Source organism: Sminthopsis crassicaudata, chromosome 3 (genome assembly GCF_048593235.1).
Source record: "Sminthopsis crassicaudata isolate SCR6 chromosome 3, ASM4859323v1, whole genome shotgun sequence".
NCBI lineage: Eukaryota > Metazoa > Chordata > Mammalia > Dasyuromorphia > Dasyuridae > Sminthopsis > Sminthopsis crassicaudata.
In genome coordinates, this window is record NC_133619.1 from 226,307,735 (window position 1) to 226,320,783 (window position 13,049).

At 35.2% G+C, this 13,049-nt stretch overlaps 1 protein-coding gene across 4 annotated transcripts in view; it reads left to right on the top strand.

Annotated features, from left to right (window-relative positions):
* The window catches only part of DRC1 (dynein regulatory complex subunit 1), a 63,826-nt gene that overhangs the window by 11,284 nt on the left and 39,493 nt on the right, over positions 1 to 13,049 (top strand). For all 4 annotated transcript variants that reach the window (XR_012487949.1, XR_012487950.1, XM_074300109.1 and 1 more), the window contains exons 3-4: positions 3,062 to 3,174; positions 8,316 to 8,499. Coding sequence is in view for 2 of the 4 variants with exons in the window: in XM_074300109.1 (XP_074156210.1) it covers positions 3,062 to 3,174; positions 8,316 to 8,499 (297 nt within the window). In the remaining 2 variants the exon portion in view is untranslated. The remainder of the gene's footprint in view (positions 1 to 3,061; positions 3,175 to 8,315; positions 8,500 to 13,049) is intronic.

The following is a 13,049-nucleotide window of genomic DNA, read 5'->3' on the forward strand; positions in this document are numbered from 1 at the left end:
ATCTGTCCTGGGGAGATGTTATCTCTTCTTATCCCATAATACAGGAGATAAGAATGATTCGGGAGCTAACGCCAAGGTTTGTGGCTAACGTGACTGGGAGGTACCAGATGGGGGCCCTTGCTATTATTCCCTTCGCAGATTCCGGGGGGAACTCTGAAGAGGGGAGTGGGGACATAGAAGAGGGGAGTGGGAACAGAGAGGAGGGAAATGGTAATACAGAGATGAAGGATCATCTTTTAACCCATCCCATTGAAGAAATGGAAAAGGGGAATATAAAGCAGGTAGATTATGAGAAACTTATGCAAGCAGCTGATAAGAATCCTATTAGAGAATTCACTAACCTGCACCCCACTTTTCTAGAGGGGATTGCTGTCATTCCATGCATTTTTTCAATCAGTCTTCTCCAGATATAAGACTAAATTGGCAGAAATTGGCTCTAGAATCCCAAAATTCCAGGACTCAATTATCAGAAATCGCCTTTGGGGTATAAAGGGATTGGGAGGAGGACGGGAAGGCTAGGAGTAAAGAGCAGACAGCAGGCACAGATTCTGGCTACCGCTATTTTCCATGGGCCCCAAAGTTTGTGCTTCAGATTCTGTCAGCCACTGGGCGAGGAATTGCCCGCAGGCTCTAGCCCTTACCCTGAGTATGAACGGGAAGGACACTGGAAGAGCGACTGCCCAGAGAAGGAAAGGACCATGGACTCCAGCCTCGCCCCCCCAGGCCTCTCCAGACTTGAGGTGGCGTGCCCCTGGACCAGGCCCACCTTCTTCTATCAGCAAAGCCAAGCTGCCCGGGGTAAATTTGGACTTAGTAGGTACGCCAATCTCGTTTTTTCCTATGGGAAGCCTCAGTTGTTCTACTCCTCCATTCAGATCCTACTCACCCATCCCCCCCAAGGTACTGGAATTGAAGGAAAAATTGTTTGGAAACCCCGTCCTGCCTTGCCAGCTTGAGGACCTCATGTTTCCAACTATCCCTTCCTATTCTAGCCTATTCTAGATGGGTAGGAATTTGATAAAGGAAAACTAAGAGCTCAATTCTCTCTAATTAAAACCTCCAAATAATACCAAACCCTCTCACATTCTCTGTGGGATATGGGAGGAAATGGGAGTTTTAAGAACTAGGATTAAGAAATTGGTTGGTTATTTGTGATTTTAAATTTTAACCTGTTGTACTAATGTAAGTGAGTGGAACTTGGCAATTTTGAACTGACAGGAAAGTTTTTTCCCTTAAAGCAGTCTTTAGAGCATGCTAGAGTAAAGGCCATAAACCCTTATCTGATCGAAACTCAAGCAGTAGAAAAACCATTTGATTATGGGAAATATAATTGGCTATTGTCTTAGCATATTAGATTGTTTATTCTGAGTATAAGATCTTGGAATTTGTTTGAATATTGATGCATTTACTGCTAAAAGAGAGATTTGCCAATTGCAGTTAAGCAAACCCTCAGAAAGGAAAAAATTTGTTTGGGTTTGATTCGGGTTATAGGCTATACAGTGTAAATCTTACTGGTTTTGAAGGAAAAAGGAATTTCCTGATGCCATTTGGTCTATCTGAACAGATTAGAATGGGGGGCTGTAAAACCCTGGCCACCTCAGATAGCCCAAACTAGTTTGACCACATCTTGTATCAAAGGTCCAAGTCCCAAAAGAAGTTGGAGATCAAACAAAGAATACCAAAGGGGCTACTGCCCTCAACAATATCACTTAGTTCACGATTCTAATTATATAAGATTTTGGGCAGCGTTGGGCCATGTGCCAAGAATGCTGCTTGCCTAAATAGTGAACTGTTGGTGCCAGGAAGTTTGTGTGTGTTTGTTTGTTTATTTGTTTTGGAAATTGGTTTTAATCTGTGCTGCTGTTTTAGGAACTATAGGGCTGAAATCATTTAAATAGAACATTGACCAAAAAAAAAAAAAAAATGGAACTTAGTAAAAATTTAATAAATAACTACTATGTCCATAAAGATTAAGCTACTTCTTTTTCCACTTCTGTGAAACTATTTTGTTCTGTTCTGTACTGACTCTGTGATCCTGGAAAGTTCATTTAATATTTATAATCTTTAGATTTTCATCTGTAGAATAAGAGATTGATCTCAATGGTGTTTATGGCCCCATTCAATTCTAAATTTGTGATCCTTTGATCTCTTTCTGCTGGATTGGAGAGATTTATTGAAGTTGATACTGAATTCTTGAGCACAAGGAACTGCTGATTAAGGAAATGCCCCCTGCCCTGGCAGATCAAGTTGCTTAGAGCCCTGTTGTCCAGGGTTACCTGGCCAGTATGTATCAGAGACAATACTTGACTGGGTAAAAAAAGCCATTCTCTGACTTGCTTCTTACCTGGCCTTAAACACTAAATAGGTGTTGCCTTAGACAGATTTGAGACCTGAGAAAGACTTTGGCTTAAAAAGTCCAAGTTCTCCCACTGCATCCAGGGCCGTCTTTAATTGTCCTGATTTATATCTGGCCATTGGACTAGACGGCTCTGGAGGGGAAAGTGAATCAGGTGGCCTTGCACAGCCCTTTTTCACTTAAATCCAGTTCACTTGTAAATGTGGCATCACTTCTCTAATGTCATGGTTCTCTGAGAATGAAGGGTAAAACAATAACTATTTGAATCTAGGTTTTCTTTGCTTCAGTGCTGATACTCTATTCACTATGTCCTGCTGCCTCTACAAAATAAAGGTTATTAAAGTCTCATAGTTGTTCTTCATCTCTTAAGGAAATGGAGAAGGAGCTTTTCCCATTTTCTACTGAAACTAGAACCACAAAATTTCAGAGCTGAGAAAATCCTTCAGAGATTAGCTAGTCTACCAGAAGCATCCAGCCCTTCTCAGACAGCCCTGACAGACATTCATTCTGACTCTGCTTGAGCATTCTTTTTTGGGGAGAGGGAGAAGGGGTCTTCATTATTTTTTAGAAGGACTTATTCCATTTTTGGACAACCTTTTTTCTTTATTAATTCAAGCTGAAATACCCTCTTTAGGATATAAACATCTGTAGCTTGTTTGTGAATTGTCCAGAAGTCTGGTTGTATATTCTATTTTCTGTTTGTAGAGGTTAGCTAAGCTGCTGCTCTGTGGCACAGAGCTGGTGACAAACGTCCAAGTTGCTGCTGATACCAGAGAGATTCACAGGAGGGTAGATGAAGATGAAGCAAGACGTCAGAGGTAAGGTGCCTTATGAGCACAAATGTATTTTCTCTCAAAGTCAATGAATTCTATAAAATTGTTATTGTCAGGACTTAACCTAATACATTAGTCTCCCAACTCCTCCCTGATATAAGTTTGTTAGGAATTACCAGTAGGCCTGGAAGTAGCTTCATATTTTTAGAAGAGAACATTTTATTATTTATCTATTAGTGGAAACATATTTCTTTTTTTTTAAAGACAAATTTTTTTTTTTTTTTAACATTTGAGATTTTATTCCTCCCCAAACAGTTTATATTCTCACATTAGAGAAGGGGGAAAAAATTTCAAACAAATTTATAGAATTTTTTTTCCAAACATCAAGCATACTATGGTCACAGAGACTGGCACATAGAAGGAGCTAATACATGCTAATTTGCCAACTGGTTAAAAGGAAGAGATTAACATCTCCTTAGTTTAGTAAATAAATCATTTACTTTTGTCTTTTACACAATTAAAAAAATTGAATATTAGAATTCCCCCTTTCCAAAATAAAGACAAAATTTTTAATACACATTTGAATTGAAATTGGAAAGGATCATTTTTTTTAAATTTTATTAATTTTATAATTATACATTTTTTGACAGTATATATGCATGAGTAATTTTTTTATAACATTATCCCTTGTATTCATTTTTCCAGATTTTCCCCTCCCTCCCCTAGATGACAGGCAATCTCATACATTTTACATGTGTTACAGTATAACCTAGATATAATATATGTGTGTAAATCCAATTTTCTTGTTGCACGTTAAGTATTGGATTCCGACGTTATAAGTAACCTGGGTAGATAGACAGTAGTGCTAATATTTTACATTCAGTTCCCAGTGTTCCTTCTCTGGGTGTAGTTGTTTCTGTCCATCATTGATCAGCTGGAAGTGAGTTGGATCTTCTTTATGTTGAAGATATCCACTTCAATCAGAATACATCTTCATACAGTATTGTTGTTGAAGTGCATAATCTCCTGGTTCTGCTCATTTCACTCAGCATCAGTTCATGCAAGTCTCTCCAAGCCTTTCTGAATTCCTCCTGCTGGTCATTTCTTACAGAGCAATAATATTCCATAACCTTCATATACCATAATTTACCCAACCATTCTCCAATTGATGGACATCCATTCATCTAGTGGAAATATATTTCAAAGAATTGCACATGTCTAATCTATGTCACATTGTTTGCTGTTTTGGGGAGAGGGGTGAGAGGGAGAGAGAGAAAAATTGGAGCACAAGGTTTTACAAAGGTGAATGTTGAAAACTATCTTTGCATGTATTTGGAAAAATAAAATACTATTAAGAATTTTTTAAAAAGCATTTATTAGGCTTCCCTGAGAAGTAGCATGATATAGTAAATAGAAGACTTACCTTGGAATTAGGAAAATCTGAGTTCAACTGTTGCCTCTTAATACATATTAACTGTTTTAACACTGTCCTCCAAGATTAACTATACAGCCTTGTTGGCTGCCATATTTCAATTTTGACTCATTGAGCTTATGGTCCACTAAAATTCCCTGATCTTTTAAAAATTTTCTGTAATCTAGTCATATCTGTTTGTGATGATGATTTTTTTTGGAAACAGTATAGGATTTTACATTTATCCCTTTTAAATTTCATCATATTAAATTTGACCTACCTTATTCTGAACCATTTAGGATTGTCTCAGAGTCTGACTTTATCTACAATTAGTTATCTACAATTTGATAAGTATTTCATATATTCCTTTATCTAAAACATTGATAAAAATGTTAAATGTTACAGGGCCAAGGACTGATACTTGAGACATTCTACTCTTCAAGTTGATAATAACTCATTGACAAATACTTTTTGGATTCAAACATTGAATTAATTCTGAATTTTTATAATTGTACCATTATGTAGGTCTTATTTCTCCATCTTTTCCAAAAGAAAAGTAGAAGAGACTTTGTCAAATGTTTTTACTGGTCTTCTTTAACTATAGCATTCCACTATCCTACTAATATACTAACCCTATATGAGATTCATCTGGAATAACTCATCCTTGATGAAGCCATTCTGGCCCTTTGTGATTAATGTTTTCTTTCTTAGATACTCATTAATCATCTAAAAAAATTTTTTTTTAATTTACTGAGGCAATTGGGGTTAAGTGACTTGCTCAGGGTCACACAGCCAGGAAGTGTTAAGTGTCTGAGGCCACATTTGAACTCAAGTCCACCTGTCTTCAGGGCTGGTACTCTACCCATTGCACTACCTAGCTGCCCTGCTAATCATCCTTTTAATAATATATTTTTCAGTTCTACCAAGAATCCAAGGCAAGCTCATTGGCCTATAATTTACAAACTCTGCCACCTTCTCCCCACCCTTCTTTTAAAGAGCAGGTTATTTGTTCTTCTCTATTCCTGTTCTTGTTCTTGTTCTTGACATTTCAAATACTCCTGCTCAGTAATGACATTTTCCATTCCTCATAGAACCTCAGGGACTAGAATTCATTTGGCCTGATATCTTGAACATATAAAAGGCAACTAGTTATTCTTTTATCTCTTTATTTTGGATTATTCGTTTTTGTGCTGCTCTTTTCAGTAAAAGCATCATTGAACAGAGTAGTTTAACCTTCTTTTCATCATCAGTGACTGCTGTTCACCTAAAACTATATTATATAGCAGAGGTCATCAAAACCATTTGCTACTGGCTAAGAAATAGAGTAGAATAAATATAAGTGAAATAGATGAGATACACACCAACACAATAAGCAAGGTCTATAGCAACTAATATTTGATAAATCCCCAAACTCCAACTTCTAGAATAAGAACTCACAATTTGACAAAAATTGCTGGGAAAACTGGAAAATAATATATCAGAAACTCAGCATAGACCTACATCTCATACCCCATACTGAAATAAGATCAAAATGGGTACATAATTTGGGCATAAAAGATGATACCACAAATTAGGAGAACAAGGGATAATTTACCTATCAGATCTTTGGAGAAGGGAGGAATTTATGACCAAAGAAGAACTAGAGAAGGTTACGAAAGGCAAAATGGACAACTTTGATTACATTAAATTAAAAAGTTATACAAACAAAACCAACAGAAACAAGATTAAAAATGAAGTACAAAGCTGGGGAAAAATATTTTTATAGCCAATGTTTCTGATAAAGGTCTCATTTCTAAAATACATAAAGAACTGTGTCAAATTTATAACAATACACATAATTCTCCAATTGATAAGTGGTCAAAGGATATGAACACACAATTTTCAGATGATTAAATTAAATTAACGATAAAATTAAATAAATAGTTATATGAAAAAATGCTCTGAATCACTATTGATTAGAGAAACTCAAATTAAAACAACTACTACCTCATGCCTCTCAGATTGGCTAAGAAGACAGGAAAGGATAATGATAAATGTTGGAGGGGATGGTAAACTGGGACACTAATGCCTTATTGGTGGAGTTGTGAAATGATCCAACTATTCTGGAGAGCAATCCGGAACTATGCCCAAAGGGCTATAAAACTCTGCATATCCTTTGATCCAGCAGTGTCTTACTGGGTCTGTATCTCAAAGAAATCACCAAGGAGGGAAAAGGACCCACATGTGCAAAAATGTTTGTAGCAGTTATTTTTGTGGTAGCAAAGAACTGAAAAAGAAGTAGATGCTCATCAATTGGGAAATGACTGAACAAGTTGTGGTATATGACGGTAATGGATATTATTGTTCTATAAAAAATAATGAACAAGCTGATTATAGAAAGGCCTGGAAAGAAGCAAGCAGAACCAGGAATACATTGTACACAATAACCAGCAAGAATGTGCAGTGATCAACTACAAAAGGCTTGGTTCTTCTCAGTAGTTAAGTAATCCAAAGCAATTCCAATAGACTTTGGACAGAAAATGCCATCTGCAACCAGAGAAAGAACTAAGGAGACTGAATATAAACATATGCTATGTTCACTTCTTTTTTATGTTTTTTTTTTTAAATCTCTCCCATGGTTTTTCCCTTTTGCTCTGCTTTTTCTCTCCCAATATAATTCATAAAACAATGTGTATTAAAAATAAACTAAAAAATCAATTACTGCTGTCCTATCTACAGGGGCACCTGTCCTTATCCCTTCTTTAATCCCCATCTTTTCCCTAATATAGTTAAAACATCCATTTTTGCTATGCTTAGAGATGGCCTTGTGTTCTAAATTTTTCTCCCTCTCTCCTCCACTCCCCTTTTCAAGACAGCAGCAATCTGACTTAGGTTAAACATATGCAATTCTTCTAAATATGTTTATATTAATAAATACTTTTTGAAATAGTTTTGACCCTTTTTAAAAAACAGAATTGTTATAAGCTTTTGAATTTATTTTTCATCTGTTCCTGCCTTTATCATCTTTACATTTAAAAAAAACTTTTTTGATTAACTGTTTTGTTCAACCATATCAGCCTCCTTATATAATTCCCCCTTTCCTTGCTCCTTGGATTTGTTTCTCTTGGTATCTTTAGAATTGCAATTTATAGTTTCCTTTTTCTTTAGAAGTTTAGACCTTTGGGTCTGTCTTATCCTTTTTTCTGAATGCCTAAACACTTGCCCTCCCTAAATCTGGGGCTCACATTCTACTACAGCAAAATAGAGCACCAGACCTGAAGTCTGGAAAATGAGTTCAAATCTCACCAACTATAAATATATAAGTAAACTTAGTATACTTACTAGCTATGTGATACAGAGAAGTAATTTAATATTTGTTTGTCCCAGTGTCCCCATTTGTAAAATGGGGCTAATAAGAGTACTCATCTCCTGGGGGCACAATGTAAATGTTAGCCATTATCATCATCATTCTATCAAAATTGTGAAAGTAATTACATTACTTGATGGTTATCGCCATTTCTATTTCTGAAACTGTTTAGTTTTTGTTGGTGAGAATTAGAAGCTGACAGCCCATATATAACATAAGGATCTTGGGATCCTTTCTTATCTCTCAGTCATATATATCATGCATACTCTAGCCTCCATACTTAATTTCTACTGTTCTCCAAATAATCAAGACCTTCTCCCTCTGCCCTTCTTCATTCACTGATTCAACAAATCCAAACAAAACTCTAAAGACTCCCCAAATAGTCTATCAGATAATCAGTGCATTGAACTGTATGAATTGTATTTGCAGATTGGAGAAGCTGGAGAATGAAGTCAAGACCGGTCAGGAAAAGTTTGATGACATCAGTTCAAAGTGGCAAGACAGTAAAACGAAGAGGATTCCTCAAGAGCTGTGGGAGTTACTCAGTGGACAGCAACAGCAATGTGCTATGCTGATAGAGGAGAAGAACAAGCTTATTAGTGATTTACAACAGGCAAGAATGTAATATTGCTAAATTGGAATGGGTGGGCCATGGTGCTGGCTTGGAAGAAGAAAATTATTCTTTTAAAAAAGTCATTAAGTACTTTCCGCTTACACATGAAAAGTTTTTTTTTTTTTAAACAATCATTGAAAAATTTTGAGTTCCAAATTCTTTCCTTCCTTCCCTCCTTGAGATGTTAAACAATTAGATAGCAATTATATCTGTGAAGTCATACAAAACATATTTCCCTATTAGTCATGTTTGTGTTTTCCTCTTTTAATTGCATGCTCAATTCATTTATCTGCTTTTTCTTTTTTTATTGATGTATACATTTGAGAGAGAGAGAAATTTTCCCCTAGATATGGCTTTGGCTGCATCCCACAAATTTTGGAATATTGTTTCATTATTATCATTCTCTTTGATGAAATTATTATTTCTATTATTTATTCTATGACCAACTTATTTTTTTAGAATTAGTTAATTTCCAATTATTTTTTATTAAAATTTAAAAAATTTCAATTACTTATAAAAGCAATTTTTAGCCTTCTTTTTTTAAAATTTTGAGTCTAAAATTCTTTCCTTTCTTTCTTCCTCTCCCCTTCATTGAGAAGGCAAGCAATCTAAGTTATACATGTACAGTCATGCAGAGCATATTTCCATATTAGTCATATTTTGAAAGAAAGCACAGATGTTACCTCCACCTTCCAAGAAAAATAAAGTTGTAAAAAATATGCTTTGATAGATTCCATCAGTTCTTTCTCTGGAGGTGAAAAACACTTTTTATTATGAGTCCTTTGGAGTTGTCTTGGATGTTTATATTGCTAAAAATAGCTAAGTTGTTAACAGCTGATCATTCTTCTATTTGTGCTAACTTCCTTTTACATCTGCTTATTCAACTCCACGTCTTTCTGAAAGCATTTTGTTCATCATTTCTTATAGCACATTAGTATTTTATCACAATCATATACTAAAATTTGTTCAGCCATTCCAAAAATATGGAGTGCTTCATGAAATCATCCATACTAATCTCTGTATCATTCCAATTTTAGCAAACATGCTTCCAAAGAAAGCACCTGATTAACTTTTTTTTTTTTTTTTTTTTTCCTGAGGCTGGGGTTAAGAGACTTGCCCAGGGTCACACAGCTAGGAAGTGTTAAGTGTCTGAGACCAGATTTGAACTTGGGTCCTCCTGAATTCAAGGCTGGTGCTCTATCCACTGCGCCACCTAGTTGCCCCCTGATTAACTTTTAATCTGTGCTTACACAGCCCTTTATGAAATGTAATTTTTATTATATTATGGTGTGAAAAGGGTGTATCTAATATTTCTGTATTTGGTTGTGAGGTTTTTATGTCCTAATGCATGCTAGATTTTTGTGCCATGTACAGCTGAGAAAAAAGATATATTCCCTTCTGTTTTCATTCATTTTTTCTCCAGAAGCATATTAACTTCTTCTAAAATTCTATTCACCTCCGCAACTTCTTATTTATTTTATTTTTTTGCTGAGTTAATTGGGATCAAGTGACTTAACCAGGGTCACACAGCTAGGAAGTGTTAAGAGTCTGAGGCCAGATTTGAACTCAGATCCTCCTGAATTCAGGTAGCTGCCCTTTTCTTATTTATTTTATCATTAGCTCCAACTTTGAGAGGGGAAAATTGAGGTTCCCCATTAGTATAGTTTTGCTGTCTATTTCCTCCTGTGATTCATTTAACTTTTCCCTTAAGAATTTAGATGCTATGTAATTTAGTGCATATGTATTTAGTATTGTTTTTTCTTCATTGTTTGTAGTTCTTTTTAAAGTAACGTGTAGTTCCCCTGCTTATCCCTTTTATTTTTTTGTTTTTTATCTGCCTATCCCTTTCTATTAGATCTATTTTTGCTTTTGCTTTGTCTGAGATAATATTACTACACCCTCTTTTTTTAAACTTTAACTGAAGCATAATAAATTCTGCTCTCACCTGTTATTGTAAATCTATGCATGACTTTGTTTCAAGCATATTTCTTACAAACAACATTTTGTTGAATTCTGGTTTCTAATCTATTCTGCTTTCTACTTCCATTTTATAGGTGAATTTATCCCATTCAGATTCATAGTTATAATTACTAACTGCATTTCCCTTCACCCTATTTTATTCTGTTTATCTTTCTCTCTTTTTATCTTGTCCCTCCTCTAAAGTCTTAATTTTTTCTCTGACTGTCTTCTTTTATCTGTCCTTCCTTGTGTCATACCTCCTTTCCTTATTCCCTTTCTGTTCTGCTTCCCTGTTGGATAAGACGGATTTCTGTTACAAATTAAATATATTGGGGCAGCTAGGTAGCACAGTAGATAGAGCATTAGTCCTGAATTCAGGAGGACTTGAGTTCAAATGTGATCTCAGACACTTAATACTTTCTAGTTGTGTGACTCTGGGCAAGTCACAACCCCAATTGCCTCAGCAAAACAAACAAACAAAAAACAACCAAATTAAATATGTTTATGCCCATATATATATATATATATATATATATATACACACACACACAGGTATACATGTTTTTATTTTCCCTTTTTGAATCAATTTAGGTGTGAGTGAAATTCAAACTTGCCCATGACCATCCACTTCAATTTTTGCTTTCTTTGTGAAAGCTCTTTCTTATGTGCCTCTTTTATGTGAGCTAATTTTCTCATATATCTTCTTTAAGAGTTGTGAAGTCCATGTTAGCTCCCTGGAGGCCTCAGAATCAGCTGGAGTCAGGATAAGCAAAAGTCCTTGGTCTTTAGGGGGAGAAGTAAAGGGGATTGACAAAACTGCCACATGCTCTCCACTGACTTATCTCCCTTCTCCTTCTCCTCCTCCAAAGTGACTCTGGCTTGTCTTATTCCACCCCCTAATCCTTCCTATGATTATCTGTATACACCAAAAGATAGAGCCAGCACAGAATAGTGAGAAGGGCCATTTTCCAAGCATATGCTAATAGAGTATTGTCCAATAAGTAATTAGCCTTAAGTGCTTAGTTATCTGATTCCAGTGCTATTCAGTGTTTCAGCCCTTTACAAAGTATCCCTCTTTCTTGCCTATCAATTTGTTTTAATGTCATCTCAACATAAATCCACTCACTCCCACACCATCTTTCTATGTAGAATGCTTTTAATTGCCCTAATAATGACAAAGTTCTTAGAAAATACATACAGCATCATCCCATACAGTCAGGTAAACAGTTTAACATTATTGAGTTCCTTATGATTTCTCTTTTATGTTTACCTTTTTTTTATGTTTCTCTTCAATTTTATATTTGAAAGTCAGATTTTCTGCTCAACTTTGGTATTTTCATCAGGAATACTTTATAGTCCTCTATTTCATTAAATATCTATTATTTTTTCCTTGAAAAATTATATTCAATTTTTCTGGGTAGGATATTTTTAGTTGTAATCCCATCTCTTTTGTCTTTTGGAATATTATATTTCATGTCTTCTGATCTTTTAATGTTGTAGCTGCTAAATCTAGCATGATCCTGACTGTGAATACATAATACTTGATTTCTTTCTGGCTGTTGGAAGTACTTTATCTTTGACCTGGGAACTCTGGAATTTGGCTATAGTATTCCTTGAAATTTTCATTTTGGGATCTCTTTCAGGTGATGATTAATGAATTTTTTTCAGTTTCTATTTTATTCCCTGGTTCTAATACATCAGGGCAGTTTTCCTTGATAATTTCTTGAAATATTATGTTTAGGCTTTAAAAAAATTTTTTTTTTTTGGATCATGGCTTTCAGGTAATCCAATAATTCTTTTTTAAAATATTTTTTCTTTATTAAAGCTTTTTATTTTTCAAAACATTTGTGTGGACAATTCTTCAACATTAGCCTTTGCAAAACCTTGTGTTCCAATTCCCACTGCTCCTTTCCCCACGCCCTCTTTTAGATGGCAAGTAGTCCAATATATGTTAAACATGATAGAAATATATGTTAAATCCAATATATGCATACATATTTATACAATTATTGTCCTGCACAAGAAAAATCAAATCAAACCACTAAACAAAAAAATAAAAGAGAGAAGCAAAATAAAAAGCAAGCAAACAACAACAAAAGAGTGAAAATGCAATGTTGTAAACCAAACTCAGTTTTCACAGTTCTTTCTTTAGGTGTAGATGGCTCTTTTGATCACAAGACCATTGGAACTGGTTTGAATTATGTCATTGTTGTTGCCCTGTATAACAATCTCCTGGTTCTACTCATTTCTTTTAGCATCAGTTCATATAGGTTTCTCCTGGCCTCTCTGAAATCATCCTGCTGGTCATTTCTTACAGAACAATAATATTCCATAATATTCATATACCATAATTTATTCAGCCATTCTCCAACTGATGCATCTCCTTTCAGTTTCCAAGTTTCTTGCCACTACAGAGGGCTGCCACAAACATTTTTTTGCACATGTGGGTCCCTTTTCTTCCTTTAAGATCTCTTTGGGATATAAGCCCAGTAGTAACACTGCTGAATCAAAGGGTATATGCACAGTTTGATAATTTTTTGAGCACAGTTCCAAATTGTTCTCCAGAATGGTTGGAACTTTCAAACCCCCAA